The following is a 27,160-nucleotide window of genomic DNA, read 5'->3' as shown; positions in this document are numbered from 1 at the left end:
CTCTAAACATAATCACCTATTTATTGGTGATTACATTGTGTATATTTTCATTGCTAAATAAAAGAATAATCCTGGACTCAGACGCAGCCCGTGAACACCTGTGGTGTGGCTTCTAGGAAAGGAGATTAAAATCCCCTCTCTCATGTTAAATATCCCCTTTTTAAATATTTCTCAGTGTGGACCCTGTCAATGACCTTACTTACCCATTTTGACATTTTTTTTATCCAATTATGCACAAGCCTAATGACACCTATAGGGGAAGGAAATCTCACACTAAAAACTGAGCTTGGCCCAACTTTCTATATGCCACTTTTGACCATTAATATTTCACATAACGAAACTCTTAGTAGCAGAAAAAAGTGTCACATTATACCAACTGTATTACATATTTTACAGGCCAAAACTTTACAACATGCATGTCAACTTTACAAGGTTTTTTTTTTCGACCCAAGTAGCTAAAAACAAAACAGAAGAACTTCGCATATACGGCAATTTGACATATTTTCCTGACAGAAAGACAATTAGCAAGAATTACAATGCAGTCTTCCAGTCAGTAAAATGTAAGTAATTGTATTTTATCATTACACTGACATCCAGCTCAGACTATTTAGGGCCCATGTCAGAGTACTGCACATACACAAATTCTTAGGCACTTCCGAATAAAAGCTTGAGAGGCTATACAATTTAAACAATGGAGGACTTTGGTTTGAAATTGAAATATTAAAGAAAAAGTAAACAGTGCAGCAGAATTTCATGAATGGCCCAGAAGAGGTCACGGAGGTAGAGAAGCCGTGGCAGAGATCGGGCCCATAGTTAAAACACACTATTATATCTCTGCATTAACAAAGAGTGGGCACATAAATGCATGTAGAAAAGGAAACACTGGTTTCGAAGTAAAACTTAAACACTGCTAGAAGAGGTCTGTTCTTTCACAATTCTTGCTCTGTTGAGTTACGGCTGGTTCAACATACTAAATCTGTAACAGAAGATTATCCCCCAAATGTCAATTGTGTTATTCTCGATGGACCAGGACAAACAGTCCCAGCAGGAACAAGACAGCATACTAAAAAGAAGAAAGGAAATCAATGAGTTAAAAACTGTTTGAAATGACGTCTTATGCATGATGCAGGCTAAATGTTTGCTTTTACACACTGCAGCTTCTTTCTGGTTTTGTGAAAATTTTTGAAATGCAAAAAGCAGCTGTGGAGCAAAATGAATAAGATAATATAATAAACAGATTTCATTACTATTCACAGACATTCATCAGTCAGGCTCTGGGTGTTCATATCCCCACAGATATCTAGATACAGTAATATCTCCCTTAGCGGACACTTCCCAATAGTGGACAGTTTTTTATTCCCCGACAGAGTCCCATAGGACTTAATGTATTTGCACCCTCCAAATAGGGGACATTCCCAGTAAAGGACGTGGACACACCCAAAAGGGGACAAAACACTTCCAATAAGGGCAATCAGGCTTATGCGCCGGCCCTACCTTGTACACAGGGGGGGGGGGAGGTTACAGCCAATACTCCTGCACTTACTGAGAGCAGCAGCGGCTGGGGGCACTAAGGAGTATTGTCAGGAGCATCACTAGTCACTGTCGGCAGCTGCCACTGCTCACAGCCTCTCAGTAAGTGCAACATCAGGAGAATGTCAAATGGGGTAGGGGGGAGATGATTTGACACAGGGGGAATAAAGTGGCACAGGGGGTGGAATGAAGAGTCATTGGAAGGATCAAGAGGAAATAAAATGGCACAGGGGTATGAAATGGTACAGGGGGTGATAAGGGGAGATTAAACATCACTGTGAGATTCTACTGTAATATTGCTTTTATCATGTTTTATAGACATTTACACTCTGGAGTGAGTTAAGAACAGTATTCGGTCATTTAGAAAGATTTTTGAGCCCTTTTCCCAATAAGGGACATCTTTCAATAGTGGACACTTTTTTCCCCACGTGAGTGTCCGCTATTGGGAGATTCTACTGTATATACGGGAGAATACCACAGCCAAGCATGTCATTCCCCAACTCGCTGCTCTCTCCTTATCCTTGCATAAGAGGAGCGCCTTTGTATGTGTATGGATCCAGTCTTAAGCTACGCGACAGGGAAAACAGCGAGCCGGGAATGAAGAGATCAAACACACACACACACACACTTCTCCTGGCTTTATCTAGCGATCACAGCCCAGACTAATCAAAGTGACAAAACGCTGAAGAGGCCACCCGTAAAATGCCATGTTCATCAACTTCTATAATGTCAGAGTGAACAGTTGGTGGACTGCCAGCCACTGAGGTATTAGACGGACACATTAGCGGCAGTCATTAGTGAGTAGTTGGGTCATGGCTCATAATAGTTCTAAATCAAATCTCTTCTCGATAAAAAAAAAAAAAAAAAAAAAAACACATTATCTCGCTGGAGCTTTCTAGATAACATACAGCCCTTAGAAAGGACACTAGACACAACAAATCTGCTTGAATTAAAAGGATTATCTGGGCACAACTTACTGAATACCCTTCTCAGGATAGATCAATATAAGATTTGTGGATATTGACACCTGGCACTCCCAATAATCAGCCATTTGCCAAAGCCACAGTGACCATAAACAGAGTGAACCAAACGCCATTCATTGTGTAGTGGCCATGCTGGGTTACTGCAGCTCAAATGCCATTGAAGTGAATAGGAGTTCAGCAGCAGTTACCCATCATGGCCACTACACATTGTATGGAGCTGTTTGATTCCTGCCCTATTTTTTGTGTGAGGAACGGTTAACAAGTTTTAATCCCCTTAAAATTAGTTAAGAAAATTATCAAGATACTATCTTTCATACAACATATTAAGAAATCATAACAGCTCACCTTGAACTTCGGATAGTCATTCATAAGGATTGTAACAATTCCAATATAAGGTACAAATCTGAAAATAAGAGAATATTATATAAAACCGGGGAAAAAAAATATTACAGAAACCTAAGATAGGTCTGCTATGAGAAATTACTATAGTGGCCTGTATAAAGTAATGACAACAGTGAGAACAGGCACTCACACACTAAGTAGCGGTCACAGTATATACTTTGTGTATTTGTTATCACATGCTCATCAGTGGTGGTCCGACCACCAGGATGCCCAACAGTTATGAGAACAAAGTGAGAGAGATTTTGTTGAGAAAGCACAATGGGTCCTTCATTCTAATAAATGCTGGCACCTAAACTAGATGAGGCATACATATCCTGCCATTGCCTGCATAATACTCTTAGAATACCAAGTTAAAGTGGCATTGTAAGGGTTAAATTCAACCCAGCCTGCAAACATCATACTAGATGCTACTTGAAGAATATAGTACAGTAGTACTGAGGAATAGCACAGCCGAGGAAGCATTCCGGAATACTAAAATATGACGATCCATTCTGAGCTGCCTGCAGGACCCAGGGGAGCAGTGAATGCTTTGTATTCAAATGTTTTCCTCTGCAGATGAGGCAAGTAGGAAGCGTTCTGGTGCTGATGTGAGAATTATTCATGGCGTGTTAATGACGTGAGTCCGTGACCGTGACCTATGGATGTATCATTGCAGAAGTGCTAATCATTCTTCATCTCCTGCAATATATATAGTATGTCTTTCTTGTACACTGACAGACTTCCACGTAACGGATTGCTGGGTGAACATTAGGGGGTAAAGAGGCAGCAAATCAACAAGATTGACATGACGCTTGCTTCCCACTCAACAGACAGAAAACACAAGTCTATGTGCGTCTCTATTCACATTTGTTTGCATCATTGACTCTAAACTGACAGCTAGCATTTTTCTTGCAGTACATGGAAGGTATTCTGAAATTTTAGGAAAACATCACTATGCAGGGCACCACATATCTAAGTTACTATTTATCCCCTTTCTACCGCAGCCAGTTTTTGGCTTATCTATGCCTTCCAAAAGCCATACATTTTCTTTCAATATAACTTTTCTGTTTTAAAAATAATGACCCATCTTCCAGATAGGCCATCAGCATAAGAGTATGTAGCTTACAAAGTTAACTGATGTAAACCAAGTCAACTGCAATATATCTCCCTGCAAACACACCAGGAAAGTTTTTTTTTTTAAACACAGCATGGTGAAGACATTATTAAGCGGCCCAAAATCAATATTCAGTCTGCAGGTGGATGAGATTTTGTAATTGAGGAGCTGGTTCTCTACTATTTGCTGTATAACTAGTTATTATAGTGCCAGTATTGGGCAGAACAGTCTGACTCTGAAAAAGTCTATTTGCGCTGCAGCCGTGGTAAGGAACTGTTCTTATAAAGGAACTGTGCGGGGGGAGAGCGGGTTGCGCCCGTTACAAAGATTGTTTTCAGCACAGGGTGTATCTAGTTGTTTCACCACTACAACTCCCAGCATGACCTGACAGCCAATAGATGTCAGGGAAAGCTGGGAGTTGTAGTGGTGAAATAGCTGGAGGCACCCTGTATGTTTCAACTAAGGGCGGAAGTCGGCCCCCCAGCAGGCATCAGTGACGTCACGCCTGCTGGGGAAGGCTGCCTGTTAGGGAGCACACTACCAGGCAGACAAAGTTATTTCTAAGATGGTAAAAAAAAAAAAAATTTAAAGGCAGGGAGGGGGTTAGAGATAGATGGGAAATAGGCAGGGACAGAAAAACAAATATATAGGATGGTGGGAGCTACTCTTTAAGTAGTCAGTTGATACTGTCAATAGGAGTTGTAGACGCGGAACAGTAGTGTATTTTTAGTAAAGACTATTTGAAAAGTTAGTTCATATTTTTTAATTATAAATTTTTTTTATTATAAAAGCATTCAAGCCAAAAAGGAGTCATATGGTGAACATATCCTTTAGAGCGAATCGGACATCTTGTCCACCCGCAGTGTGGGTGAACTTGATTAACTGTCCAATTTCAGATATCCAGGCCATATACAAAGCTTCCCTACCTCAGTTCTCTCTACTACAATATGCCAACCCACCTCAAATATTCATAGACCCTCATGTGAGTGCAATGTAGGCGGGTACATGAAAGCAGAATGGGAAGAGGCATGAACCAAAAGTGAATATTCACAAACCTGCTAAAATTAGACAGAGCGAAGAAGAGATTCTTTCTGACAGATAACGATATTTAGGTAAATGTGTGGCAACTGTGAAAAAACACTTACCCCCTTGCTCTTCCAACAACGTCTTTCTTTTCTAACCAGTTCTGGCCCTGCTTGTAAAGCCCTCGATCATCCACGGCATTGTTGTCTCCCTTGGTTAAAAATTTGATGTCCCCATTTTCCCTAAAAAAATAAATAAAAAATAAAACATAAAAAAATTGATCGGATTGCAAATGCTTTTTTTTTTATTTTTGGGTATGCACCACTCTTAAATAACATTTAATGATTCAAACATTAAGATAACGTTTAGTGGTTTTCAGTTGAAACTAAACACTTGAATGCTCCAGAAGAAAACCTGAACTGTCCTTTGTATACAACCATTCCCACTTTCTTTCTCTATAAAGTCACTGTTGCCTCCACTGGGACTCAGGCCCGTTTTTGCATAACATAGTGTACCAGGAATTGTCACAATTGATATATAGGTAACAGACCAACCTTATGATGCAACTTGTTGAACGTAAATAATGAATGGTCTCCACCATTCCAAAAGGACCCTTCCACACCAGAGCCCCTCTACCACACTATTGTTCAGTCCTGTGGTGAAGTGAACTGCTCAGTCAGGCCACATTTCAGGCCTTGGAGCAGCTAACCTTCTGGTACAGACTGTGTACCAATCCCTAGTAGGCTGTTAACCCAGATACTCCCTCCTTACTGTGGTAACCTCCCCAAGCTGTAAGTCTAGGACCACCCAACCAACTTTAGCTCCTTCAGAGCTGAAACCCCTCACCAGCCCCAACAGGCTGATCCATCCCCAAGATTGACAATGAAACCTGCCCATGCTACCACTAAGAGTCCTCTAAGGGTTCTGCATCCTGTTCTCTTTTAAGCTACACAAGCTCCTCACACTTTTTCCAAGCAGCAAAAAAATAGGTACGCTTGTACCTTCTCCCCACGACACACTCTAGGTCTTGCTTTGACATCTAAAAAGAATTCTCGTCTCAACATGCTCCCCACTGCTCTCTGATGAACAAGTCAACTTTAGTATTAAAGGGGGTACTCCGGTGAAAACCTTTTTTCTTTTAAATCAACTGGTGGCAGAAAGTTAAACATATTTGTAAATTACTTCTATTAAAAAATCTTAATCCTTCCAGTACTTATTAGCTGCTGAATGCTACAGATGAAATTCCTTTCTTTTTCGAACACTGATTACATCACGAGCACAGTGCTCTCTGCTGACATCTCTGTCCATTTTAGCAACCATGCATAGCAGACTTGGGTTCAAATCCCACTAAGGACAACAATAAATAAAGCATTATTATTATAATAACTTCAGCAGAGAGAACTGTGCTCGTGATGTCATCAGAGAGCATTCCAAAAAGAAAACAATTTCCTCTGTAGTATTCAGCAGCTAATAAGTACAGGAAGGATTAAGATTTTTTAAGAGTAATTTACAAATATGTTTAACTTTCTGCCACCAGTTGATTTAAAAGAAAAAAGGTTTTCCCCGGAGTACCCCTTTAAGTTTATTGATGGCCATACAGCCATCACAGTCCAGTTGCAGGTATACCAGACACCACATAAGGACTCTTTACTTTTCCCTTAGTGCTGAAACACCTTTTTATATTTTCTATTAGCAACGGGATGAAACGCAACAGTGTCACAACAGGCGCTCACATCATCTTAATGCTCTTTATAGGGCTATGCTAGTGCGGACACCTCTTCTATTAGCAGACAGCTGAGAAAACCTCATTCTTACTATCAGCTACTGTGACAGACCATGGTGAACCCAGAGTACAGTGGTTTTCTACCCAGCAACCCACAACCTAAAAAGGTCAAATATGCCACAAGTAAAAGTATGACACTTATACAATGGCAAGTCTTCAGTCTTTTACTTTGTTCACATTTTGTTATATTGTGGCCTTTCAGACATTTTTTGTAAAAAAGGAAAAAAAAATAATTTTGCATGAACATAAGTATTTAGACACTTGAAATTTAGCTGGGGGGGGGGGGGGTCTTATTTGAGGACATCTCAGATGTTTCTACACCTTGACTGGAGTCACCTGTGGTAAATTCAGTTGATGGACATAAAAGACACAGCCCACTCTATATATGAAGTCTAACAGATGACAATGTATATCAGAGCAAACAACAAGCCAGGAGGTAGAAAGAACTACCTGTAGAGCTCGGAGGCATCATTTTGTGTGGCACAGATCGAAAGAAAGTTACCAAAATATTTCTGTTGTACTGAACCAGCGAACAGGGTCCTCCATAATTCTCAAATGGAAGAAGGGTGAAATTACCAGGACTGCATGAGCTTACCGCCCCACTAAACTAAGTAATGTGGAAAGAAGGGCCTTGGTAAGAGCAGTGACCAACAACCCAAATGATCACTCTGGCTGAGCTCAAAGATCCTGTGTGCAGATGGCAGAATCTCCCAGAAGGCCATCCACCAGTCTAAACACCATGGTCAGAAAGAAGACTCTTCTCAGTAAAAGGCATATGAAAGCCCATCTGGAGCTAAAAAAGCAGCTACCCATTGTGAGAAACAAGATTCTCTGGTCTATTGAAACCAAATTTGTAGTTTTTGGCCTGAATTCTAAGCACTATGTCTAAAGGAAACAAGACACTGCTTATCACCTGCCCAATACCATCCCCTACAGTGAAGCAAGGTGGTGGCAACATCATGCTGTGGGGGTGTTTCTCAGTAACTAGGAGAGGGAGAATAGTCTGGGTTGAGGAAAATATAAGTACAAAGACATTATTAAAATCTGATCCAGGGTGCTCTGGACCTCAGACAGGCCCAGGGGGTCACCATCCAACAAACCTATGGGGGAGATTTATTAAACCCTGTGCAGAGAGCAACCTGAACTGTTTTTTCAGAGGCCTCTTTAAAAATCAAGGAAGAAAATCTGATTGTTGCTCTGAACACAGGTTTTGTGTTTGACGGCTGTTCTTAACGGGGCACAGCGGCAGTGTGAAAGCCTAAGACCACTCTGAATGTCCTTGAGTGGCCCAGCCAGAGCCCTGACTTGAACCCAATGAAACATCTCATGAGAGACCTGAAAGTACAGAGTAAAGGGTATATTTAGCAAATGTTTCTGATATTATTCCACTTTCATTAGGTATAAATCAATATTTTTTTATTTTAGCAAAAGGCAATATAACATACTTACATCTTTTAAGGCCTAAAAAGCCATTTATTCTACTAAAGAATCAAGCTGACTAGACATTGCCTAGATTGGATATGAATGTATCTACTTCAGCTGTAAACAGGTCTGGGTTTGTAGGGTTTAAAATCAAACTACGGCCCAGGATGATTAATATTTATCACATTTTCAAGTGTTAAACATACCTTGAGTCGAGACCTTAAAGTAAGGCATTAAAGGGGTACTCCAGAGAAGTCAACTTATCCCCTATCTACAGGATAGAGGATAAGTGTCTGATCGTGTGGGGTCCAACCGCTGGTGCTCTGATAATCTCCTGTATGGGGGCACAGCAACTTACCAGTCTTCAGAGTGTTCCAGCCCCCACCCTGGGAGAGGAGGGGGAGTGATGACCCACTCAACCAATCACCAGATGAGACAGGAGATTGTGTGTGTGTGTGGTTCAAGCATTCAAAGCCCCTCACAATCAGAGATAGTCCATTTGACAATATCAAAAGCAAAGTATACTAGTGACTATATGGTTGATCTTCAATTACTCACCTTCTTGGTTTTCACTGTCATCTTGTGAGATATAAAAGGACCAAAGAACAAGGAAAGTGGTAGAAGTGATGCATACTTGTAGGGTCAGGGGTTGTAGGGTACTTGTCATGATCAGTGGAGGTCTGACCTGAGACCACCACCAATCCTGAGGATGAAGAGTCTGTAGCACTAATGCAGTGATGCTTTTAAAGTTTTCCATGTACTGTAGCACTTAGCTGCCTGAACGTCCAGGAATTCCAGCATAGACCCGATCATTTGAGTGGGTCTATGTTGAATTTCATGCACAGTACTTTGAAAACAAAAGTATTTCAACCTTCATTCTCAGGACCAGAGGGGGATCCAAAGCCCCAAAGTGATGGCCTATCCTAGTGATATATCATGACTTTTTATGATAGAATATCCCTCTAAATGTACTATATATTATATATATATATATATATATATATATATATATATATATATATATATATATATACACACATACATAACACGGTTAATGGTTATAACTCACTTTTCATGAATTTTGAGAACACGATGCACAATTGGTATCTCTCTTCCTTCTATTCTGAAGACCACAATTTCACCAACTCTGATAGGATCATCAACACGGTTTGTCAAAAAGAGGAGATCCCCACGATGAAAAGCCGGCTCCATGCTGCCACTGTCATAGGTGAAAAAGTAAATTAAGGAGCAAAATAATGAACAGGTAAAGTAATGGAAAGAGCTGACACTGCAGCCCAAAGATTTAACCCTTAGTAATACAGTGGTCTCAGCTTACAATATTTACAACATACATACAATGGTCTTTTCTGGACCATTGTAACATGAAACAACAGACAACATACAATGCTACAGACAGTCCACATCCGTGAATCGTGTCAATGGCTGGAAGATCTGACCAATCAGAATGGGCATTTTTCTGGTAAAAACACCTGTATTACTGAAGTGCATGCACTGACTGGTGTCTGGTAGCGCCTCCCACTGTACAGGGAGGGATTAAATGTTCTGTACCATTTAGCTGTGCCAGGGTTAGTTTCCCCTTTGGACACTAGGTGAGGGTGGCTCCATTTAACTTTTTTGGGATACTATGTCCTTGTCACTATTTAGAAGAGGATCAGTCGTAATTGGGATAAGGATGCAGTTTTTCCCTTTACTCCCTTTGGGTAGCTCCAATGGCCAGAAAACTTTTCCTTAATAATCTCTGGTAGAGTGTTTCCTAAATGCCACTGCTGCTGCATCCCAATCCTTCTTGGTTTAGAAGTCCACCTCGTGATCAGAGGATCTTAGAGGGGAGATTTCCTACTCCTTTGGCTACTGAACAACTACTGAAGTTCTATCCCTACACACAGAATGCTCTTCTTCCTGATACAGTTAGCAGGTGCAGCAGATTTTTCCATCATATTCTGAATGATACATGATGTGTCTCTGCTCCCTGTGAGAAGCTTAGAACCCCCTCCCACCCCCTCCTACCTGACTTGAGGTGTGTAGAGATACATTCTTTTTTATCTTCTCAGGTTTCCTTTCCTGTGGTGGGAGGTGCTCTCCAGGGGTGCTGGCATGGGTGCAAAACCAAATGTGTGCAGCTTTGCTTAATACACTAACTGTTTGCTAATATACCGTAAAAGTATAGTTGTAGCTAGAGTGTAAAGAGGACAAGGGTCCTAATAGAGTACCTGAGTGATACAGTCACATGCCGCCAATCTCTGCAGTTTATCACCATGGATGCCATGATCAGAGCAGATCACGGCACACAAAGACACGTGGCAAGGTTTAGTACCCAAATGACATGGAAGGACCCTAGGGCTATCTGCCTGTGCTGAATTTTGTTAGGACAATGGGCAGAGATGGATAAGTCACAAACTCAAATATATATCACCATTTCTTGATAATCATACTCAAAAACAGACTTTTAGTTTACAAGACAAAGTTCGTTGTTCTAACATATAGAATCCTCAGATAGTAAGCTGCTCCAATAAAAGGCCCTAAAAGGGTCACTAAAAATACAAATAAATTCTATAATATTATTGAGATGTCATGTTTTCCTACGATATCTAACAAAACACATTAGGTACAAGAAAAGGGGAAAAAAAATAGATATTCCGTTTCTCTAACCTTACATAGAAACATAGAATATGTCGGCAGATAAGAACCATTTGGCCCATCTAGTCTGCCCAATATTCCTATATAGTATCACTAGTCCCTAAGATAGGGCCAGGGACTATTGATAGGATTCAGATTATTGGGCAGACTAGATGGGCCAAATGGTTCTTATCTGCCGACACATTCTATGTTTCTATGTAAGGTTAGAGAAACGGAATGTCTATTTCTTTCCCTTTTCTTGTACCTAATGTGCTTTGTTAGATATCATAGGAAAACGACATCTCAATATTACTTACAATATTATAGAACTTATTTGTACTATTAGTGACACTTAGGACAATATGGTTGTCCTTGCCTATAACAGAAGTATAATCTATTTGCTTTTCCTATCCATACTGAAGGAAAAATCCATACAACCTTTTGTTAGCCTTTTACAAGCACCTTTCATGACTGCTCTTTCGGACGCTTAGGCCTCCACCTCACATACATACTTCTTGATATTTACACAAACATGGCATGAAGACCAGTACAACACATCTGACTGACCTTTAAAGGTAATCTCCACTAATGTGAGAGGAGATGGCAGGTCTCCTCAGTATTTGCTTTATTAAGCCATCAATCAGAATAAATATATCTGAGCCGCGGACAGCGCAAACAGAAGTCAGGAAATGGGCAATAGTGATAAGGGAAAGGGTAAGGCAATTAGCCGAGTCCTCCAAGACACGAGCCGCTTATCTCCCTTATCTGACACATTTGCATAATTCTGATTTGCTGACAGTTGAGGCAAAAATTCCTATATTAATAAAACTAAGCGTTATTAACTCCACAAGTACAGCCATAATTCTCTAAATACTTCCTCCACTTACCAATGAGTTATTCTACAGGATACACGCCACTGACTGAGCACTTATTGTCTGCTACGCTGAGAACCATTATTAACCCCTTCCTGCATCAGAAGATACACCTATGTAAGGCTGGGATGTCATGCTGCAGAAGCCAAGGCCTACACTGGCAGGCATCAAAAAGGTAGAAGAACTGCACTATTACCCAGACATATTTACATAAGGCTGTAGGATATAACGTCTGCCTGTGACAACCATGTACATGCCTGTCTGATGAAGAACCAGGTCCTGGATGTAAAATAAAAATGGACTGCTTTTATATCCTCAACACTGGGAGAAGTGCCACCTAAGACACAGTTTATTCTGATTAACTAGGTATATGCCCTACAGCAGGATAGAAGGATATGAAAGACATGTCTTAAAAGTATGTTCGGTGGAAGGCTGGGCTCTGCGACTCCCAATGTTGCTGAGAACGAGGAGACGCAAGACCCCAGTTCTCAGACAAGGAATAGTACAAGTATGTGCCACTTTTCTTGGATTCAGTATTGATACACACCTTTTTTTCTGAGAAAAAGGAGGCCGCTCCCGTATTTTTTTTCTTTATTTTGTATTCCAACTCAATTATGTGATTTGTCTTAATGTAAACAGAGTTGAATTTTTTGAAATGGTTTTGCAGTAGTGCTTTAAAGGATATTTGCAGGCTTTTAACACTTATCCCATATCCACAGGATAGGGGATAAGTGTTTGATCGCAGGGGGTTCGAACGCTCTCCCGTGCAAGAGCCATGCAGGCCGTAGCAGGAGGCATGCCGACTGCAGCATGATGCGGCAGCAGACACGACCTCCTCCATGTAACTCTATGGGAGAGGCGGGGAGGCAGCGTTTGTGCCTCCCCGCCTCTCCCATAGAACTGACTGGGGAAGGGGCGTAAAGTCAGCAACTGCCGAGCCGAGAAGTTTGTGATGAATCCAATCACTGTAACCTCGCCCATCTCTAATGAAAGTAATCCAGCGCTTGGAAACAACTTTTACTCAAGAACAGACATCTAAAAGCATTCAGGTTAAAGCCTGGACATACATCATCTTCACTGCTTGCAGAATAAGGGCATTTTGTCTGTGGCCAGTGACATTGTTTTCCCCCCCAAGCTACAGAAGGAATTGTCTGCAGGCGGGGGAACTGACAGTTCCGCTTGCCAATCACTAGCCATGGTGGGACACTGCTGTGGCCAGTGATTGGCTAAGCAGCGCTCTGGCATCCTGTCTACAGCTCCAGTAGGAGGACTGTCAGTGAAGACTGGACAGAAATGGGATCTCCTGATATCGAGCTACCAAGGAGTGGAGGAAGGAGAGTTAAAATTTTTTATTGTTTTATTAGGCAGGCTGGGTACAATAGTAAAACATACAAAAAGGTCACCAGACAACACCTTTAATGCAATGGCGAGGTTATGTGTGGAGGGAACAAAATTTTCTTACCTTAGAACGACAACTATAGGACTCTCACTGCCAGTGATCACCATTAGGCCCTTCCATATCATCAGTGCGGAAGACACAATCATACCAAAGTTTAACACTTGGTAATAAAGCTGAAAAACAAAAGATTTATATATATATTAGTTCCTGATCATATAGTAACTTTACACCAGCAGACCAGATACATCCTAAACCATACTTTATGTTTATAAGAAGCCTTAAAGGAATACTCCGCCCCTAGACATCTTTTCCCCTATCCAAAAGGATAGGGGATAAGATGTCAGATCGCCGCGGTGCAGCTGCTGGGGAGCCCCGGGATCCCCGCTGCGGCACTGCGCTATCATTACAGCACAGGGCGAGTTCATGGCCCCGCCCCTCATGACATCATGGCCCGTCCCCTTAATGCAAGTCCATGACAGGGGGCGTGACGACCGCCGTGCCTCCTCCCATAGACTTGTATTGACGGGGGCGGGCCGTGACATCACGAGGGGCGGAGGCGTGACATAACGATGCTCCAGCTCCTGTATCGCCCGTCATTACGTGCAGAGCGAACTAGCTCTGTGCTGTAATGATAGCGCGGTGCCGCAGCGGCGATCCCCGGGGCTCCCCAGCAGCGGCACCGCGGCGATCTGACATCTTATTCCCTATCCAAAGGATAAGATGTCTAGGGGCGGAGTACCCCTTTAAGGCTGTGTTAACACACACTGAGGCTAAATAGCAGTGCCGCAATTAATTACCACGTGCGGTTTTGCAGTAAATGGCCAAAATCATGGTAAAAATGCTAATCATGTAAATTGTGCGATTTAGTACTGAGATTTTGGTTACTTGCGCTAGAAACCACATACAATAAATCGTTGCTGTACCACTTATTAGCAGAAACATGTGAACACAGCCTAAAAAGGGCACTGTGATTTCAGTAGGAAATCACATTTATTGTAAGATGAAAATCATACAGTTCCCTAAAAGATATACATATTTTCATTCTCTTGGTCTGCGTGTCCCAATCTGGGGTATGCATACCTCAGGGGCACTTTGCAGCTCTACTGGGGTGGTGTGTGTGTGTATAAATATTATATAATTATATAAACTGCATGCTGGAGTCAGGAGAGAAGACGCTTATGTGTGGCAGCGGTCTTCACAGCTGACAGGCTGACACATGGGTGGTACAAAGCTCATCATCAGTAATGAATCTACTCATGATGAAGATTGCTGTTCTGGGGCTGGACTGCAGGGGGTGCTGGACTCGCTCAGCTCCTGCTTAGTCCACTAGTTAAAGTCTGGACAGAACTAGATGAAGCAGAGTTTTTTTTTTTATTAAATGGGACAATGTGTTTCAAAGGTTCATCCTTCTTCAGGTCCTGTAGGATGAACCTTTGAAAGGCATTGTCCCATTTGCACTGCAAGTTATACAACTTAATAAAGTCTGCTATTGTTCACTACTCTCGGTGTGCGCCTTCTAGCCGAAATCGGATTTCTCTGCCGGAATACTGCGTTAGCCTAGCCAGGTTATCCCAGAACCAGCTGTTTCCTCCTGTATCTTCACCGCTGCCACAGCGGGACCGACGGCTGGCAGCCTCCCGATACTGCAACCTGTTACATGCGATCGCCAGTGTTGTACCAGCCTGCACAACACCCATAGGTGAGCAATTTTCTAATTTTGGAACAACTGTCCAACCCCAAAAATGGTATTAACTGCACTATATACAGGGGTGCGGAAATAAAAAAAAAAAAAAAAACTACTTGTCCAAGGGACTAAAGCGGAACACAATCTAATTGTCCCTCAAGAAAATCCACTTGTCCTGGTAGATGAAATAATTTCGACCAAAATAGTCTGATCCCCCCCCCCACTAGACCACCAGGGATGGATATAAGATCCCTTTAGACACTGCTGTCAACTTAGACATCGGTGACCTAATTGTTTAATAGCGGCCGCGGTGATCTAATGGTTTAGTAGGCGATCGCAGCATGCCAGGCTATTAGCGGCGGGAGAGCTGTAGCTCCTCTTACACCCGAGACAACCACAGAAAAGTCTAGATGTAACTTTTTTGATCACCATAAAAAATTTCTAATATGAAGTGACCAAAAATGAGCAATTCTGGACTATTATTTTACATTTACACCGTTGACCGTACGGTTTAATTAACATTATATTTTAATAGTCTGGACATTTCCACATGTAGCGATACCACTTATGTTTATTTTTGTACATTATTTTTAAAGAAAATTGGAAACTTTTATTAGGAAAGGGGCTTATTCACATATATACGCACTTTTTAAAATATTTTGATCACTATTTTTCAGTCTCAATAGGGACTTATGTGTTACTGGGGGGTGTTCTGCTTCTCCAGTTTATGTGCTGCATTTAGTGTCAGAAAATGCTGGAAGTTGCATTTAGTTACTAGATAACTACAACTCCCAGCATGCCCTGATACAGCCTATGGTTCTGTGGGTGTTGCAGTATGTTGCACTGTATAGTAGTACAGTTAAGGTTATTGTGTAACATGCTGGGAGTTGTAGTTTTGGTTGGTGTCAGCTGCAGAGCCATAGTTTGTGTCAAGGAATACTGGGAATTACAGTTAGTAACTACAACACCCAGCATGCCCTGATGCAGCCTATGGCTCTGCAGCTGACCCGAATCAAAACTACAACTCCCAGCATGTTACACTTTATAGTTCTACAGTTTAGGTTATGGTGCAACATGCTGGGAGTTGTAGTTTTAGTTCGGGTCAGCTGCAGAGCCATAGGCTGCATCAGGGCATGCTGGGTGTTGTAGTTACTAACTGTAATTCCCAGTATTCCTTGACACAAACTATGGCTCTGCAGCTGACCCGAATCAAAACTACAACTCCCAGCATGTTACACTTTATAGTTCTACAGTTTAGGTTATGGTGCAACATGCTGGGAGTTGTAGCTTTGGTTCGGGTGTGTTTGCGTGCATCCGTGGGGCTCTTGGTTGGTGGGTGAGTATGAAGGGGGGGATTCTAGTGGTGCAATTTAGTGCGGGTGCCACTAAAAATAAATAAAATTAGATGGCACAACTGGCGGCGGCAGTGCCCCCCCCCCACATCATACATTACATACACACATCACAGATACATCATACACATATACACTCACACCATACATATGCACACATCATATATGCACAAATCATACATACACCCACCGCTGCCCCCCCCCCCCACATCATATATTACATACACACATCACACAGACCTCATACACACATCACACATACACTCACACTATACATATACACACACATCATACATATACCGCTGCCCACCCCACATCATACATCACATACATACACACATCACACATAGACATCATACATTACATAAACATCATACAGACAGACATACACACATTATACATTACATACACACATCACACAGACAGACATCATACACACATCATACATTACATACACACATCACAGACAGACTACATTACATACACATCACAAAGACAGACATCATACATTACATACACACATCACACAGACAGACATCACATACACATCACACATAGACATCATACACACATTATACATTACATACAAATCACACACATACATCATACATTACATACACATCACACAGACATCATACACACATTATACATTACATACACATCACACACAGATATCATACAGACAGACATCATACACATTATACATTACATACACATCACACACAGACATCATACACACATCATACATTACATACACATCACACACAGACATCATACACACATCATACATTATATACACACATCACACAGACAGACATCATACACACATTATACATTACATACACATCACACATAGACAGACATCATACACACATCATACACACATCATACATTACATACACATCACACACAGACATCATACACACATCATACATTATATACACACATCACACAGACAGACATCATACACACATTATATACACATCACACAGACATCATACACACATCACACACAGACATCATACAGACATACATTACATACACATCACACAGACATCATACATTATACATTATATACACATCACACATAGACATCATACACACATTATACATTATATACACATCACACATAGACATCATACACACATTATACATTACATACACATCACACATACACTCACACTATACATATACAACCACCCTTCCTGTCGCCTGCATTCTCTGCCTCCTCACCTGAGCCGCCATGAGTGGACATCAGAGCTGTAGTCCCGTACAGTGTGAGGTTACATGGGTTATAAATCTCCCCTCACACCGGACGTCCTCTCCTCTCTCTCCCCTCCCCCGCTTTGTGTTTTCCCCGTGCAAACATGCAGCCTCCCCGTGGTGGATTAGGTCCTGTGAAGAAAGAGGAGGGGGAGGGATAGAGCTGTGTGCGGGGGAGGGGAGGAGCTGTGTGCTGAGCTGTGTGCAGAGCTGTGGACATCCTTTCTCTCCCCCTCTCTTCTTGTGTTATGTGTAGCTGCGTCCTCCATCCTCCGGGGGGGGGGGAGATAAGGGGGCGGGGCTCTATTATGTAAGGTGAACGTGCAACCTCGGGCTCTGCGGTCAGCTGGTGGCCGCCGCCGCCCCCTCCATACACTCTGAGCGCCGGTGTGAGTTGCAGACTTACATCCGCTCCTGCACCTCACACCGGCAGTAAAGAAAAATAAGGGGGACATCGGTCTGTAACTGCTAGCCCGATACAGGGCTAAATCTATAAACAATTCACCTGCCCGGCGCCCAAAACTACTTGTCCCGGGCATCGGGCGATATAATTTCCACATCCCTGTATATAGCACCATCTCTGTTCCCCCCCCCCCTCCTCCCATAGAGAATAATGGGTCAGAGTGGAATGCCCATAGAGAATAATGGGCCAGAGTGGAATGCCCATAGAGAATAATGGGTCAGAGCGGAATGCCCATAGAGAATAATGGGTCAGAGCGGAATGCCCATAGAGAATAATGGGTCAGAGCGGAATGCCCATAGAGAATAATGGGTCAGAGCAGAATGCCCACAGACCATAATGGGTCAGAGCAGAATGCCCACAGACCATAATGGGTCAGAGCAGAATGCCCATAGAGAATAATGGGTCAGAGCGGAGTGCCCATAGAGAATAATGGGTCAGAGCGGAGTGCCCATAGAGAATAATGGGTCAGAGCGGAGTGCCCATAGAGAATAATGGGTCAGAGCGGAGTGCCCATAGAGAATAATGGGTCAGAGCGGAGTGCCCATAGACAATAATGGGTCAGAGCGGAGTGCCCATAGACAATAATGGGTCAGAGCGGAGTGCCCATAGACAATAATGGGTCAGAGCGGAGTGCCCATAGACAATAATGGGTCAGAGTGGAGTGCCCATAGACAATAATGGGTCAGAGTGGAGTGCCCATAGACAATAATGGGTCAGAGTGGAATGCCCATAGAGAATAATGGGTCAGAGTGGAGTGCCCATAGACAATAATGGGTCAGAGTGGAGTGCCCATATACAATAATGGGTCAGAGTGGAGTGCCCATAGACAATAATGGGTCAGAGTGGAATGCCCATAGACAATAATGGGTCAGAGTGGAATGCCCATAGAGAATAATGGGTCAGAGTGGAGTGCCCATAGAGAATAATGGGTCAGAGTGGAGTGCCCATAGAGAATAATGGGTCAGAGTGGAGTGCCCATAGACAATGGGTCAGAGTGGAATGCCCATAGACAATAATGGGTCAGAGTGGAGTGCCCATAGAGAATAATGGGTCAGAGTGGAGTGTCCATAGACAATAATGGGTCAGAGTGGAATGCCCATAGACAATAATGGGTCAGAGTGGAATGCCCATAGAGAATAATGGGTCAGAGCGGAATGCCCATAGAGAATGGAAATGTAATATTTGAATTAGAGAAAACTATTTGACATATCTAATAAAAATTCAGACATACTCTCCAAACTCAATTATTTAATATACAGATTGAGTGGAATTATCACTTTCTGCAGAATGACAAAATGGAATTCCACAATGGAATGCCCATAGAGTATAATGGGAAGTAAAATATGAGCTTATTTGCAGGTAAATCTGTGTTTTCTATGGAGTGCAAAAGGTGAAAACACAATGGAATGCCCATAGACTATAATGGGAAGCAACATTTTATGTGGAATCTGAAGCATTTAAACATATAAAAAAAAAATCTTTAGTAGGTATATTCTTCATATTCAATGGGATTATTAAAAATGGTTTCTATGAAATGACAAGGGGAACAACAAAATGGAATGCCCATAGACTGTTATGGGAAGTAACATTGAGCTCATTTGCACATAAAGCTTTGCTATTTAGAAAATACAACTTTAGCACAAGTGTTCCCCAGGTAGAGTAGAAATTACCTGGGATTATAGCTGTTTTATTATAGAATTCAAAAGGTGAATGAAAAAAATGGAATTTCCATAGACTATAATGGGAAGTAAAATATGAGCTCATTTGGGATTATAGCTGTTTTCTAAGGAATAAAAGGAGAATGTCAGAATGGAATGCCCATAGACTATAATGGGAAGCAAAATGTGATTTGAAGCCTAAACCATTTAACATATCAAATTAGCCTTTACCACAAGTGTTCCCTAGGAAGAGTAGCACAATGTAAAATGGAAATTACCTGGGATTATAACTGTTTTCTATGGAATGCAAAGGTGAATAACAAAATTGAATGCCCATAGACTAATGGGAAGCAGAAGTTGATCCATACTCTTCATTATTCAGTGGGGTTATTTGAAACTGAGATTTAGAGGGATTATCATTGGTTTCTATAAAATGACGAGGGCGATGACAAAATGGAATGCCCATAGACTATAATGGAAAGTAAAACATGAGCTCATTTGCATGTAAATCTGTGCTATTTAGGGAATTTCCGTTTTACAATGCGCTACTCTACTTGGGGAACACTTGTGGTAAAGTTGAATTCCCTATAATACAGATTTACATGCAAATGAGCTCACATTTTTCTTCCCATTATAGTCTACGGACATTCAATTTTATCATTCACCTGTGAATTCTATAATAAAACAGCTATAATCTCAGGAAATTTTCATTTTATAATGTGCTACTCTACCTGGAGAACACTTGTAGTAAAGTTGAATTTTCTAAACACAGTTTTACGTGCAAAATGAGCTCATATTTTATTTCCCATCATAGTCTATAGGCATTCCATTTTGTCATTCACCTTTGCATTCTATCGAAAACAGCTATAATACCCAGAAATTTTCATTTTACAATCTACTTCTCTACCTGGGAAAAAGTTGCGGTAAAGATTAATTTGATATGTTAAATGGTTTAGGCTCCAAATCACATTTTGCTTCCCATTATACTCTATGAACATTCCATTGTGTCATTACTCTTGTCAATTCATAGAAACCAATAATAATCCCACTCAATTTCAGTTTTAAATAATCCTATTGTATAAGAATACGCCAGCTAAACATTTATTTGATATGTTAAATGGTTCAGACTCCACATCAAGTTTTTCTTCCCATTATAGTCTATGGACATTCCATTTTTTCCATTCACCTTTGAATTCTATAATAAAACAGCTATAATCCCAGGTCATTTTCATTTTACAACGTTCTACTCTACCTGGGGAACACTTGTGGTATAGATTAAATTTCCTAAATAACACAGATTTATGTGGAAATGATTGATATTTTACTTCCCATTATAATATAAGGGCATTCCATTTTGTCATTCACCTTTGCATTCCAAGGAAAACAGCCATAATCCCAAGTGATTGTCCTTTTACGACGTGATATTCTACCTAGGGAACACTTTTGTTAAAGTTTAATTTCCTAAATAACACAGATTTACGTGCAAATGAGCTCATATTTTACTTCCCATTATAGTCTGTGGGCATTCCATTTTGTCATTCACCATGTCATTTCATAAAAAACAATTCTAATCCCACTCAATCTTAATTTTAAAAAATCCCACTGAACTTGCAGAGTATGCGTGCTAAACATTTGATTTGTTAAATGGTCTAGACTCTGCATCAAAATTTGCTTCCCATTGCAGTCTCTGGGAATTCCATTTTTTCATTCTGCAGAAAACAGTGATAACTCCATTTAATCTGAATATTAAAGAACATCACTGAGTTTGGAAAGTACGTCTGATTAAAATTTAATTGATATGTCAAATAGTTTTGTCTCTAATACAAATATTACATTTCCATTATTGTCTATGGGCATTCCACTCTGACCCATTATTGTCTATGGGCATTCCACTCTGACCCATTATTGTCTATGGGCATTCCACTCTAACCCATTATTCTCTATGGGCATTCCACTCTGACCCATTATTGTCTATGGGCATTCCACTCTGACCCATTATTGTCTATGGGCATTCCACTCTGACCCATTATTCTCTATGGGCATTCCACTCTGACCCATTATTCTCTATGGGCATTCCACTCTGACCCATTATTCTCTATGGGCATTCCACTCTGACCCATTATTCTCTATGGGCATTCCACTCTGACCCATTATTCTCTATGGGCATTCCACTCTGACCCATTATTCTCTATGGGCATTCCACTTTGTCATTCCTTTTAGCATGTCCCGCTGACCTGTTGTGTGCAAAACATCACACAGTGCAGCTCAGTCGGCGCAGCGTTCTTGTGCATAGTATGTTAGGGAGTACAGTAGTAGAGAACTATTCACACTACTTTTTTTTTACATCTTTCTGCTGCATCTTCAAATTTTAAGTGAGTTACCCTACAACTAAAAAATGATCACCTGTTTGCAGAAAAGGTCAGTGTTTTTCACAGATTACCTCAAGCTGTAGCAAAAGCAGGCACACCGGTTGGAACACATTAGGCTAGGTGATAAGTATTTGATCATTGGGAGTCCAGGGGACCCTGTGCGTCAGTGCTTCCCAACCAGTGTGCTACTTGCTGTTGCAAAAACACAACTCCCATCAAACACGGACAGCCTTTCCAGAGGCCCTACAGCTGTCACAAACTAACACCTCCAAGTAGGCTGGGAGCTGTAGTTTCGCAACAGCTGGAGACACACTGGTTGGGAAACACTGCTTTGTGCGAGCAGAAGTGGAGCATTTGTACTGCCAATAATGTAATGGAAGCTTCCTCCAGTAGGTGGCACAGAAGAGCAAGTGATTTCCTTCTGGAAAATAGGTACCCATTGAGGCGACTAGTTTTCAGGTGGTATGATCTCTAGTGTATACAGCTCTATACATGGGGCTTTGGTTTACACCCTTGCAGAAGCTGGTAGTATCATCGGTCCTCCTTGAAGCTTTGGTGAAAGGGGGACATTGATCCTGGACCCTTGAGGGGCTTTCTGGTCCGGAGGAAAAAGGGAAGGTTGTTGGGGACTCTTACCTTTTGGAGAACGGCCTGTGGTGGACCACATCTTAGTGCACTTTTTTGCACCTGTGCGGTACTCGTGATTAGAAATGAGCGAACTTACAGTAAATTTGATTCGTCACGGACTTCTCGGCTCTTGATGACTTTTCTTGCATAACTTAGTTCAGCTTTCCGGTGCTCCAGTGGGCTGGAAAAGGTGGATACAGTCTAGGAGACTCTTTCCTAGGAATGTGTCCACCTTTTTCAGCCCACCGGAGCACCTGAAGGCTGAACTAATTTACAACTGCCGAGCCGAGATGTTTGTGACGAATCGAATTTACTGTAAGTTCGCTCATCTCTACTCGTGATGGTAATAGGATTAGTTTATTGCATGCTGCGCTGAGTCACAATAAATTGTATATTTGTTTATGACTATTGACTGATAAAGTTATTTTCAATCAAAAATGTATTGCAGCAGAAAACCCACGGCGATAAGGGGGGATACTGGATCATTTTGAACGTCTCAAAATCTACCAAGGATTTTGGTGAGGAAATTTTCCCCTCAATTAATTTCTCTGTGTGAACGAGCTCTTAGACTCCCCACAGCAGCTTGGTGGTCTCCTATATAGTACTGATACATAGGTGGGCACTATACTCCACTCCTGAATGCTGGTCCCATCATACAGGGGGAGAATACCAGAGAATGTCCCATAGGGTGTCCCTCAGCAGGACATACTGTATAGAGTCATAGATCACATGCGATAACCAGACACCTACCATATAGTATTATTTTACAATTCATGAGGAGATGAAGCAGAGCTGGCCGGGCCCCTGCACTACACCACTTGGTACAGTCCTCTCATTACACGTTCTGGCGGCACTCCTCCAGCCTGACTGTGGGCACCTCTCGCCCGGCTGCCATCTTGTCACGTCTCTACGCTTCTTACCTGTCTCTTGTTCATCCTGCGGACATCATCCAGAAAGTCCATAGTTAACATCGTGCACTCCTAAGTTTAACCGGCACCAACCGGGAACACAGCCACACCGGAAGTTACCTTGGGCTAAGTCAAAACGTAGCACTTCCGCTTCTCAGCGGAAGACGCCGTGCCGCCTTCTTAAGTGAGGGCAAAGAGCGCCTTCTGACAGTGACGGTGCGTGTCTGTTTGTTACTGCGCAGCTTATTGGTTCTTGTAGCTGCCATGTCAGACACGAATAAGGTTTATTTCTAAGAATGAGTCCAGAAAACAATATTATTCTTTATATTGTATCATTTCTAAGCTATAAGTGTAGGAATATATGTAATATAAGGGTCCCTGTGACGTTATTTCTACATAAACCTTAGACTAGTGTTTCCCAACCAGTGTACCTCCAGCTGTTGAAAAACTACAACTCCCAGCATGCCCGGACAGCCTTCGGCTGTCCGGGCATGCCGGAAGTTGTAGTTTTGCAACAGCTGGAGGCTCCCTGGTTGGGAAACACTGCATTAGGCCTCGTTCACACTGGCTGAATCTGGTGAAAAAATTAAAGGAGAACTCCAGAATATAAAAATTGTCCTCCATTCTGCCGGCAGAAAAAAAATAAAGATGTACATACCTTCCTTCGCTCCCCCTGGGCCTCCGGTAACCGGCTCCGGTCTCCGCCACGATCCTCTTCCTGGTTGCCGGTGGTCGGCGAGTCATACTGCACTCAGCCAATCACCGCCCGCAGCGAAGTCCTGACTCGGCCGGCGATAGGCTGAGCGGCAGTGTGAGAACGCTTCAGGACACAAAATTCTTCACTACACCGGCACCTGCTGCCGGGGCCGAAAACGTCACACTGCCGCTCAGCCTATCGCCGGCCAAGCCGGGACTTCACTGCGGCCGGTGATTGGCTGAGTGCAGTATGACTCGCCGACCACCGGCAACCAGGAAGAGGATCGCGGCGGAGACTGGAGCCGGTTACCGGAGGCCCCGGGGGAGCGAAGGAAGGGATGTACATCTTTATTTTTTTTTACTGCCGGCAGTATGGAGGACAATTTTTATATTCTGGAGTTCTCCTTTAAGCTCAGAAATTCTGTTGCATTAGAGTCCCATTCTGCTGCACCGTGCACACGGTGATATCTCCACGGCGTATAAATCTGCTGCAGCAATTTCAATTATGGCCTCCGCAAAAAAGAATTACCGTGTCAATGATTCACCGGAATCCACCCGGAAATACAATGCAATGCATTGTCTATGGAGAAAGGGAATTCCCACGCAGTACTAGCACCGGCATGTTCTAATGGCACCCGCTGTGGAATTTACGCCTGGAAGTTTTTGCTGCGTAAAAATAGCCTTAGGGTGCATGCACACCACGTTTTTGCTATACAGTTCCCGTTTCAGGTTTTTGATGAAAAACGGATTCCTCAAAACCGGACTAAACTGTATGAAAATTTGTGTACAAATTTCAACCTGTATACAGTTAAAAATCGTATATGGTTTGAAAAATGATGTCCGGTTGCATCAGTTTTTTAAGAAAAAAAGTATATGTTTTTAACTTTTCACTCCATTTTGAATTAAGTTTCACTTGTTTGATTGAAATTCCAAGAAAAAAAACTGTGCAAAGTCAAAAACCGCAGGGTGAAAACCGGATGGAACCGTACGCACATACGGCTCTGTACGGTTCCCTTTGACTCCTAAAAAGTGACCAAAAAAGTGGTAGACTACGGTTTTGGGTACGGATAAAAAAAATGGACAAAACCGTATAAGACGCAAAACGGACTAAACCGGATGCTGCGTTTGACATACGGTTTACAATGTTAGGTCAATGCATACAGTTTTCTATACGGTTCCGTACGGTTTTTAACTTGAAATCGTATACAGGAACTGTATAGCAAAAACATGGTGTGCATGCACCTTTAGACACTTCTCTGTACACACCCTCTAGGCTTAAAGAGTACCTCTCATGATCTTATTACATTTTATAATCCTCCCAGTTCACTTCCCCCATCATGATAAACCACCCCCTGCCTTTATTTTTATAATTTTTTAGTTTTCTTCCTTGATATTGCTCTGTATTTTCTGCTCAGTCTCAGTCAGATTCACAGACTGGGAAGGGGCGTTAACCAGCAGGCGTGACATCATCTATAACCATACAGGGGAGAACACCCCCCCCCCCCTCACTCTGCTACACAAAGCCCAGAACAGTTCAGTGTGAGATGAGCTATGATTGGCTAAGGCTGAACACACTCCCTTCAGCACTTCAGACTGCATTTCCTGATTTTGGACTTCTGCCAGGCCAGCAGGAGTCCAAAGTCTGTGCAAAAGATGGGGGAAATTGTGCTCTGGGCAAGAAGGGAGACACCTAGTGGCAGCTTTTTAAAAAAAACAAATGAAACATAGAAAACTTCATTAGAAAGATTTTTTTATTTACCATAAAGAGTGCAATAGCGAAAAATAGTGCCCATTTAACTTACATCAGAATTTTGTGTCAAAATCATGACACGCTTCGAAAATCTGTGACATTTTACATTTTTTGAAAAGAGTCTCGTGAGGTGTAAAAAAATAAAACAAGTAAATCCAGAGGAAGTTTTTCTGGTGCATTAGCACAGGCCTCATTCACATAACAATTGTTATATCCATTAAAGATATTGTTAAAGGGGTATTCCGGCCATAGACATCTTATCCCCTATCCAAAGGATAGGGGATAAGATTTCTGATTGCAGGGGCCCGCTGCTGGGACCCCCGTGATCTCTGCATTCTATGCCAGACTGCTGCTCCAGTCTCAGAAACCTCTGTGTTGTAATGCCACACCCCCTCCATTTATGTCTATGGGAGGGGGTGTGACGGGCCCCCCCATGATCAAATATCTTATCCCTTATCCTTTGGATAGGGGATAAGATGTCTATGGCCGGAATTATTTCATTGGAGACAGGGAACTCTTGACCATTAAGCTCGCCCTGGAAGAATGGCATCACCTACTGAAAGGTTCTCCTCATCTTGTCAATATTTACACGGACCATAAAAAAATCTCTTGTATTTACAGTCCGCACATTGATTGATTGAATCCCCGGCAGGCCAGATGGTCTCTTTTCTTTTCCAGATTACATTTTCTTATCCATTTTCAGCTAGCGGACAAGAATGTCAAAGCTGATGCTCTCTCTAGGGCCTCCAATGTTGTGGGCCTGGACTCCTCTCCTCAGCATATTGTACCTCCTGAGCATTTGATTTCAGTAGCGCCAGTCGACCTTAAGCAAGTTCCCCGGGGAAGTCTTTTATGCCTACACGCCTTAAAGTTAAAGGGGTATTCCGGGCAAAAACATCTTATCCCCTATCGAAAGGATAGGGGATAAGATGTCTGATCGTGGGAGGCCTGCCGCTGGGACCCCCCACGATCTCCCTGCAGCAGCCCGCATTCTATGCGTAGGTGCGTCTGCAGTTTCGGAAACCGCCAGGCTTCCAAGACGGGGACGTGACGTAGGGCTGGGCGGTATGACCAAATATGTATATCACGGTATTTTTTTAACTTACGGCTGTTCCACGTATATAACGATATTTTCTCACACCCCACACCCCCCCAAATCATGTGACCCGCCAGCGCTGTTCTGGCCGGCTTCTTACATGACAGTGGGCTCAGCCTATCACTGGCCGGGGCGGGTTAATCCACTGGC

The 27,160-nt window shown here is 42.3% G+C and overlaps 1 protein-coding gene and 1 long non-coding RNA gene across 11 annotated transcripts in view; one reads left to right on the top strand and one right to left on the bottom strand.

Annotated features, from left to right (window-relative positions):
* Nucleotides 1–362: 362 nt before the first annotated feature.
* On the bottom strand, nt 363–23,637 carry SEC11A (SEC11 homolog A, signal peptidase complex subunit). Of its 2 annotated transcripts, none has more exons than XM_056572926.1 (6): nt 23,481–23,637; nt 13,208–13,317; nt 9,306–9,455; nt 5,154–5,273; nt 2,859–2,916; nt 363–1,063 (listed from the first exon to the last, which is right to left on the bottom strand). In XM_056572926.1, exons 1-6 carry the CDS (start codon nt 23,529–23,531, stop codon nt 1,013–1,015), a joined length of 540 nt encoding a protein of 179 aa, XP_056428901.1. In that variant the 5' UTR covers nt 23,532–23,637; the 3' UTR covers nt 363–1,012. The 2 variants fall into 2 exon arrangements, with proteins under 2 accessions (XP_056428901.1, XP_056428902.1); XM_056572927.1 differs by lacking the exon at nt 23,481–23,637 and adding an exon at nt 23,311–23,443.
* The window catches only part of LOC130368755 (uncharacterized), a 16,858-nt gene continuing 12,717 nt past the window's right edge, over nt 23,020–27,160 (top strand). For 3 of the 9 annotated variants that reach the window (XR_008892556.1, XR_008892553.1, XR_008892559.1), the window contains exon 1: nt 23,547–23,684. This is a non-coding gene — a long non-coding RNA (uncharacterized LOC130368755). The other 6 variants (XR_008892558.1, XR_008892557.1, XR_008892554.1 and 3 more) reach the window with 4 other exon arrangements.

Source organism: Hyla sarda, chromosome 4 (genome assembly GCF_029499605.1).
Source record: "Hyla sarda isolate aHylSar1 chromosome 4, aHylSar1.hap1, whole genome shotgun sequence".
Classification (NCBI taxonomy): Eukaryota; Metazoa; Chordata; class Amphibia; order Anura; family Hylidae; genus Hyla; species Hyla sarda.
The sequence above is the reverse complement of the archived record's forward strand: the minus strand, read 5'-3'. Positions and strand labels throughout refer to the sequence as shown.